This window comes from Cnephaeus nilssonii, assembly GCF_951640355.1.
Source record: "Cnephaeus nilssonii genome assembly, chromosome: 9".
Taxonomy (NCBI): Eukaryota; Metazoa; Chordata; class Mammalia; order Chiroptera; family Vespertilionidae; genus Cnephaeus; species Cnephaeus nilssonii.
Genome location: NC_137080.1, coordinates 97,371,105 through 97,379,608, shown reverse-complemented (window position 1 = coordinate 97,379,608; position 8,504 = coordinate 97,371,105). Strand labels below are relative to the sequence as shown.

General features: G+C 54.9%; 1 protein-coding gene and 1 pseudogene across 2 annotated transcripts in view; both read right to left on the bottom strand.

The window, feature by feature from the left end:
* Positions 1-751: 751 nt before the first annotated feature.
* On the bottom strand, positions 752-5,758 carry LOC307105778 (inositol polyphosphate multikinase-like; annotated as a pseudogene). The gene is made up of 3 exons: positions 5,679-5,758; positions 4,943-4,994; positions 752-2,011 (listed from the first exon to the last, which is right to left on the bottom strand). The product of its transcript is annotated as an inositol polyphosphate multikinase-like (transcript).
* An 868-nt stretch (positions 5,759-6,626) lies between these two features.
* The window catches only part of LOC307105777 (tripartite motif-containing protein 10-like), a gene marked incomplete at both ends in the record, with an annotated part of 7,106 nt that continues 5,228 nt past the window's right edge, over positions 6,627-8,504 (bottom strand). Inside the window, 2 exon segments of the mRNA XM_079781660.1 lie at positions 6,627-6,820; positions 7,046-7,118. Coding sequence (XP_079637786.1) covers positions 6,627-6,820; positions 7,046-7,118 — 267 coding nt within the window.

The following is an 8,504-nucleotide window of genomic DNA, read 5'->3' as shown; positions in this document are numbered from 1 at the left end:
TAAGAGGCTCAGTAAGTACAATCTTTCCATATTCCAATTTGCCACAAATGAAAAATTTTAAAAGAAAAACATGTTTCTTCCAAGTAACTTGTCTCTTCTTGCCCTGCTAAGAATAATTATTAGCGTCCTTAATTCCAATATTTTTGTTGTTGTCTGTTTCAATTATCTTTTTCATGAAGTATAACATGTCAAAATATGAGTAATAAATTAAAATTAAAGGGAAAATCTGCTTTTGGAATAAAATAATTCAAAATCATTTCACTAAGAAGCACCTTCAGATATGCTGGTCTAAACTTTAATATAAAATCTAAACAGTACTTATTTCTGAAGTAGAATTTTCTCCAGTTTTAATAACTTCAAAAAGTAATACTAAGGACATCAACCTGTGCTTTCTAGATTTTTGAAAGTGTTCTCATAAATGTAATGAGTTTAGATATGGCTCATTGTCACGGTTGGGTGGACAGAGATTTCATGATAAATTGGCTATAAAAAACTAAACTCTTAATGACTGACTTTTGCATTTTGCTTGAGCCAAATAGATGTTTAAATCATGTACCACCACATTCCCTGCTTAACATTCCAAAGTTTCTTTATTCTTCATAGTTTTCTAATGAACAAATAATTGGTTTTCCTGAGTGAGATTATAAAAAGTTAACCCTTCTACCAAAAGTGTGAAGACAAATGAAATGTAGACTCACAATACAAATTGTTTACATAGCATTACAAGAGCAGAGATACGGACTGCTGCTCTTCACAGGGATTCCCCGCCCCTTAAAAAGGCTGAGCAAAAGGCTCGATTGTTCAAAATACTCCGAAGCACAGCAATTAAATTCTTCGTCCATAAACATATCCCTCGTCTACTGTGTTGCTAGGGAAAACATGAGCAAAATCTATCATTCGCACTTCTACGTCCGCAATCTCTTGGCAACCAGTGGGAAGATGGTAGAAAGCTTTGCCCAGTTGGGAAAGTACATTTCCGTTCAAATGTTCCTGCGACGAGCTTTCCACCCATGGTCTGGCTCTGTGTTTTCAGCTTTCAAAGAAGTCTAGTCAGATGCTTTCTTGAATACATTTTTCTGTGACGAGCACACATCCTGGACAAGCTTTTGCCTTCCGAAGCCTCTATTTTTCCATTTGTTGTGGAACTTAACCCTGAAAGTTACTATTGTACCCCAGTGCGTCTGTGTCCGAGTGGTCCTCTGGACAAAAACTTCTCTGCCACAGTTCTGTCATTTGATTGTAGTCGTTGGATGAGATGAACCTTCATAAGCAAACAGTAATGAACTTGCATAAAAGTTAAGCTGCTCCTGGCGTTCAAACCACTGCAGAATTCTCTCCATCGTCTGAATGCGGCAGCAACAGCTTCTTTCTCAGGCAGAACCCATTCCAGAAAACCTGGATCCCCTTCCTTGAGAGTGTCCTGGTTAAGCTTCTCCCACGCGCCGGTTCGCTCTCATCGCTATGGGAACGAACACCATAACCCTCAGGCCGGGCACCAGGAACCCGGTCTCTGCCTCTGATGGGCACTTGCTGACCTGTTGCTGAATCTTCTCAGATGAGGCCAAAGGATCACAGCGGTTCCGCCTCTCTTCCCGCCCGCTGCACCGGGCTCATTAGATCTGTGGCCACCGCTTCCAGCTTTAGGTGTAAACCATTTGGCGCAGCGGGAGGTGACCAGATGCCGTGACCTTTGGGCAAATATCTCCGTGGCTCTAAAAGAACACCATCAGGACCATCAGCAGCATAAGCCACCTTATAGAACGCCAACTCTCTGGGCCCCTGGAGTGGCTGCAGCCGGCTCAAAACTGTGCCTTGGGGATGTTGCAAGATACCCACTTTGTACCCGGGACGGGTGCCGGCCTCCTGATGCGAGGGGGCACGCAGCCGTTGAGGAAGCGGAGGTTTCGGGGTGCTGTCGGAGTCCGCCTCGCTCCCGGTGGGGTCCGCATATCTGGGGGGCCGGGGCCTCGAGCCGAAGGGGCGATGGTGGCTCCGTAGCCGTAGCGGAAAGCTGAAGCGGTAGCGGCGGCGCGGGCAGAGGGAAAAAATAGGGCGGAGGAGAGGGCGCCGGAGAGCCAGGGGTAGCTCAGGCTGGGACGGAGGAGGCGGGGGGAGCGGGGGTCCCGGCGGGTGCGCTGAGGCCGGGGAGGGGGCCCAGGACACCGGGAGGCGCGGGCGCTGCCCTCCCAACTGCTGGCGGAGTCCCGGCTCCTGCTGCTCTAGGATCAGAAACTTTAAAAAAAATTAAAACAAGCTGAAACCGGTTTGGTTCAGTGGATAGAGCGTCGGCCTGCGGACTGAAAGGTCCCAGGTTCCATCCCGGTCAAGGGCATGTACCTGGGTTGCGGGCACATCCCCGGTGGGAGGTGTGCAGGAGGCGGCTGATCGATGTTTCTAACTCTCTATCCCTCTCCCTTCCTCTCTGTAAAAAATCAATAAAATATATTTAAAAAAATAAAACAAAACCGGGTTTGAACTATTCCCTGCTTCAATTTGTCTTTTCTCCCCTGAGGAAAGTTTTAGGAAAATAAGTTTGTAAAATTTTGTATTTTAATTCTAATGAGTGCCTTCATCACATGACATGCACCCACTGAATATTCTTTTATTGCAAAATGCATAAATATTTTTTAAAAAGAGAACTTTGCCTTAATTGTTTTAAATATCCTATATAATAAAAGGCTAATGTGCAAATAGATGGAACGGCAGAACAACCGAACAACTGAACAACCGGTCGCTATGACGTGTGCTGACCACCAGGGGGCACGTGCGGAACATGGCGGGCGTTGGCAGCAGGCAGCAGAGCGCGGAACATGGTGAGCAGGGGCGCCAGACCAAGGCGGGGCACCGGTTGCTGTCATGGGGTGAGCCTCTAGTGGTTACTGAAAATTCTTTTGCTCCCATGCACCAGGGTCCTGCCCGCTGCTCGCACCCACTGCTGGAGCCTGGCGCCAGCCCCAGTCGCTCAGGGTGCCAGTGCATGGAGTGTTGGTGGTGGGAGCAGGGCTGCCGGCAGACGGGGGGCTGGGGACCACGGCGGGAGGGGCCGGGCGGGGGCGCGGAGGATGGGCCGAGACCCACCCCTGTGCCCACTGCAGCCTCGTGGCCCACAGTTCCTTTCAAGGTGCACGAATTTGTGCACTGGGCCCCTAGTTAAAAATAATAGTGTTTTCTCTGATTAGTTCATGCATTTATCTTTATTCTTATCTTTGCCTCCTTTTTCATTTACACAATGTTTGTAGTTGACTTTGAACTTTTTATTAAATTTTAAACTACACCAGCAATTTTAACTGGTGTGCCACAAGAAATATTTTAAAATATATTTTTATTAATTTCCAAAAGAAAGGGAGAGGGAGAGAGAGAAACATCAATGATGAGAGAGAATCACTGATCAGCTGCCTCCTGCACACCCCTAACTAGGGATCGACCCCACAACCCGGGCATGTGCCCTTGACTGGAATCGAACCCGGGACCCTTCAGTCCGCAGGCCGATCCTCTATCCACTGGCCGGGGCCCGCAAGAAATTTTAAAACATATAACACCTGACTATTTAGTCGGGCACTGACTCTTTTCCATTAGATTATCAAATAACAAAAATGACAACAGCCAAACAATAGCTGTCCAGTGTGAATGATCAAAATCATACCTATTTTTTTTATCAGCTCAGCAAAATCTGTTTTGGAGTGCCACAGATTCTCAGTAATTCGCCTGTGTGCCCTGAGGTGGGAAGGCGGAAAACCACTGAACTACACAGAAGCGAGGCCTGGCTTCGGGATGGAGGTCAGGACCAGGCCTGGTTTTGACGGTCAGAAAAGGCAGCATCGCTGGGGCGGGGGCGGGGAGGGGGGAGTGAGCCGGGAGGGGCGGGCGGCAGGTGCCCAGGACTCCCGGCAACTCTGTGGGCCAGTGAAGAGCCAGGGGGGGCGGGAGAGGTGACGAACGTGGAACGGTAAGCCAAGCCGGGTTCGTCAGGAAGAGCCTGGACGGGGCTGGGGTCGGCTTTGTCGTTGGTGAGAAGCGGCCGCGAAGAGACTAGTCACAGGCCAGAGAGGGAAGTGAGCTTTGGGGCTGAGGACAGGGCGGAGGGCCAGGCCCGGGGGGCGGGCTGCCCGGGGGGGGGGGGGGGCGGGCTGCCCGGGGGGCGGGGGGCGGGCTGCCCGGGGGGCGGAGGGCCAGGCCCGGGGGGCGGGGGGCGGGCTGCCGGGGGGGGGGGGGGGGAGGCCAGGGGAGCTTGCTTTCTCCACCTGGACTTCCAGACGCCGGCAGTGACAGCGCTCAGCAGGACACACGGCACTTCCTGCGGGGATTCTGTAGGGACAGAGTTTAGAGATGGAAAACGGCCAGGAAACAACCTCAGGAAGGTGGGGGGCGGGGGGGGGGGGCGGGGAGAGCCGTGCGGCGAAGCGGCGGTGCTGGAGAGAAGCTGCAAAGCCGGCGGGAAACCAGAGGGGCTGCCGGGCCAGAGGCCACGAGGGCGTGATTCCGGGGGAGGGAGCGCTCAGGCAGGAGGGCGATCTGTGAGGACGGGGACGGGGGGAGGAGCCGGCCGGGTAGCAGGGGAAGGGCCTCTGAGCCTGTGAAACCCCAGCTCCGGTGCTCACACAGCAGCCCCTGCCCGGCCTGGCCCTGCGCGTGCAGGGTGTTCAACAACCGCCCGGTGACATCGCTGCCTCCTCTGCTTGCTGAGCCTTGCTCTTGCTGGTCTCTCACTCAGTCCCTTTGCCTTAATTAAATTTTTTTTAAATTAATTTTGAGAGCGAGTGGGAGAGAGGTTTGCTTTTCCACCTACTGGTGCGGGCAGCGGTTGATTGCTGTCTGTGCCCTGCCGGGGTCAGACCCACAACCTTGGCGTACAGGGAGGAGGCTCCAACCAGCTGAGCTACCGGCCAGGCCCCTCGACCTTGATTTATTCACAGAATCTCAGGGTCAGAACTTTCAAAGTCACCTCCTCCAACCCCAGCCGGTCCCTGTCGCTCTCCAGCGATGTGGGACTCTGCCTGGAGCAACATGTTTTTAAGAGTTTATGAGAGGAGTGAGGCCAAAATGACAATTAAAACTATTCCCCATGAACAACCAACAACAAAATCTCCTAAAGTTTTTTTGACCTGAGGTGGGATTTAGTTAATGAAACACAGTTTTCAGTTAATAATGCATCCTTGTCTTTAGTCCACACATCCTTTTTCTGTTTCAATCGATGGTTGCATATAATCATCGTTCCTCCCCCTCCCTGGGCACCATTTAAAGTGTTTGTTGCAGATGGTTTAGTAAAACACATATTGCTGTATTGTGTGCCTGTATATGGAATTAACAAGATTATAAGCCTCATCCTATTTCTTGCTTTCCCACACCACCACGTTTTTACAACCTGTCCATGTTCCGTGTGCCATCTACAGCTGACTCTGGAACCGTGCGGGGTAGGGATGCCCACCCCCCCGTGCGGTGAGAAATCCCCAGAACCCAGGCTGGCCCCCTCCGCGGCTCTGCTCCACAGCGCGCTTCCCGCCAGCTCTCTGCGCCTGCCACAGGGCTGTCTGCATACCCTCCTAGCACCTGGGAGAGGGATTCTCTGGGAGGGTTACCCCGAAACAGGACTCTGGGTGTAGGCCGGCCTGCCGGACCCCCTCATGACCACACACACCTCTCTGCCCCTGGGTGCCAGCTGGCTGTCTAACCTTCAGTACCTGGTCAGTTCCAACACGCTTGTTATGTGCCCTTCCATGTCCATGACCCCGGCAAGCCCGCGGCGCCCTGCTCGGGGCATGACCGCGGTGCAGGCCTTCTCTCGGGCTCCTGCCTTCCCATCGGCTTCCTGCACAGCACACCCCTCGCTGGTTCAGACTCTGCAGCTACAGCCCCTATTCCGTCATTTCTTTGTCAGTTTGTCCATGTGTGGTCACTGAACAGCACATTTAATTCCAAGGGAACCAAACTCAGTAATCCCTCACAGCTTATGCTTTTTTTTTCTCCATCCCACAGCCAGCCCGCTGCTCCATGCTGTGGCTCCCACCCATGCAGGGGCCAGGATGCAAGGCTTCCCCAGGGCACAGGCCACCGCACACAGTCAGGTGAAAGGGCCCTATGCCCCCCGGGCATCTGCTCCCGGGAGCAGCTGTGTGGGGGCTACAGGTCTGTTGGAAGGAATGTTCCTGCTGAGCTCCAGCAGCGCCTGTCGGCACCGCTCCTGGGGGGGGGGGGACTTTTCACCTCTGTGGGGACACACTCCAGGGGCCCAGGCTCCCCCCCTCTTGGTGCTCAGGGTGGGGGGGATACGGCCCCTCCCCTGGGAGTGAGCAGTGCCTGGGAGCTGCTTCCGGGCGTGCATAAGGCAAAGGGACCGGATGGCACCTCAGAGACTCACCCCTGAGACTGCCCTTGTAAGGCTGGGAAAGCCGGGTGAGAGGCGCGGGGGCCAGCGGACCCCAAGGGGCTGAGAGCAGCTCAGCCTGCAGCCACCGAGGACGGGGATCCCGCCCAGGGCACGCCTTGGCTGCAGCCCGGCCAGACCCTAGCAGAGGACCCAGACGTATGGCCCACAGGCACAGTCACGTGATACATGTATGTTATTCTGAGACACTAAATGTGTGGTCATTTCTACGGAGCAATGGCTAGCTAGTGCATTTGTACATTAATTATGTGGGCGAGTGAGGCCAGAGCTGTCTGTGCGCCGCGTCTGAGACAGTGCCCAGCTCGGTGAGATGGTGCCCAGTGAGGTTCCGGAAGTGGGTGCGTGAAGGAGTTAATAGGAAGTCCGAGGGCCACTTCGGATGCTCCATGTGCAACAAGGGGAAGTTCTCGCTGGGAGGTGCCGAGCCCTTGGGAAATGCTGGGCGCAGAGGGATGTGAGGGATAACACCTGGCCCCAAGGCAGTGCTGCGTGGGGGGCTGGGGGGAGGGGCGCAGCGAGGAAAGTGTGGCTTACATTCCATCTCGGTCCTGACACCTAATTTCCCTGTAGCCTGGGGCGAACCTCAGTGTCCCCTCAGCATGAAGATAAGGCACCTGTGGCCTGGGCTTGCGGGAGAATGGGATGTGGTGTGGGCCGCAGTACCTGACGTGTTATTCACGTCCAGGTGCAATTCCAGCTTCTTGTCTATTTCTCCATCCGGAAGCTTACAGGCTAGCTGTGGGTCCGAGACAAACACGTATGGACTGACTGACAAGAGCGTGTATGACAGCTAAATTAAGTGTCACAGTTGCTAAGTGCTCGGGGATTCAGAGGGGAGGCACGGGTGAGGGCGAGAAAGTCGGGCTGGCTTTGTGGGGCGGTGGGCCTGGACACGGGAGAGAAAGATGCGAGCGGCCAGGCCCGGAAGCTCCACACAGGAGTGAGGAGGCGGGGGGAGCCACGGCCCAGCCGTGGGGATCCGCGGAGACTGACTGGTCGGCCTGGCATGTTCCCGGAGGGAAGACCTGAGGCACGCAGAACGTCAGGCAGTCGCACCGCACAGTCCTCAGCGTTGAGCCTGGAGAGCAGGGACCTGGTGCGCAGGGAAACCAGCGTGGGCGCTGGGCCAGGTGGGCGGGGCCGGGAGGGGGGCCGGGAGGGGGTGGAGGAGACAGAGCCCAGTGAAGGTGTTCAGAGAAAAGGTTAGCTGCTGGCAGGAAGCTGGAAACGAGCCCAGATCTAACAAGATGACAGCCAAGGAAAGAACGGCTGGGCGGTGACAGCTCCTAGTTCCTGCATCCTGCATGGGTGACCGCGCAGACAGCTCCGCCCGAACTGTGCTACCAGGCGGGGGAGGGGGCCGCACGCTCAGCCCCTCTGGCCTCTGCGGGTGTGGCCGCCGGACTGGGCCGGGCGGAACCTGGCCAGCAGGTGGTTGGCCAGTCAGCCGTGGAGTTGACCGGCTGAGAAAGGTCTTATCAGAGAGGGACAGTGATGATTCACGGGACAGCAGCTTCTCTAGGAAATCCAAAGTGGCCCCGTGGGCGGGCAGAGCAGCTGGTGCTGAGCTGCGTGGTGTGTGCTGAGCCAGGGGCTGGGGCCCGGCTGCCAGTGGCCACCGGACAGCCCTGCCTCTGTTTCCGTGGACCTTCCTGTCCTCCCAGTTCCTGGACACGCAGAGCCGGTGCTGCATGATGGTCATGAGCACAGGTTTGGGGCCACACCATCCGAATCCCAAGGGGCGGTGCCCCGTGCACAGCGGGGGCCACAGCTGTGCTGGCCGCTGCCCGCTGACTCGGGCCAGCCAGCCAGCCTCCACGTCTCAGCTCTCGCGCAGAAATGGGGATATTGATAATAAGGTTGTTGTGAGGATTAAATGAGCTAACGTATAAAAATACTTATTGCAGCCCCAACCGGTGTGGCTCAGTGGATAGAGCGTTGGCCTGCGGACTGAAGGGTCCCAGGTTCGATTCCAGTCAAGGGCATGTACCTTGGTTGCGGCACATCCCCAGTAGGGGGTGTGCAGGAGGCAGCTGATTGATGTTTCTAACTATCTCTCCCTCTCCCTTCCTCTCTGTAAACAATCAATAAAATGTATTTTAAAAAATCCTTATTGCAGTGA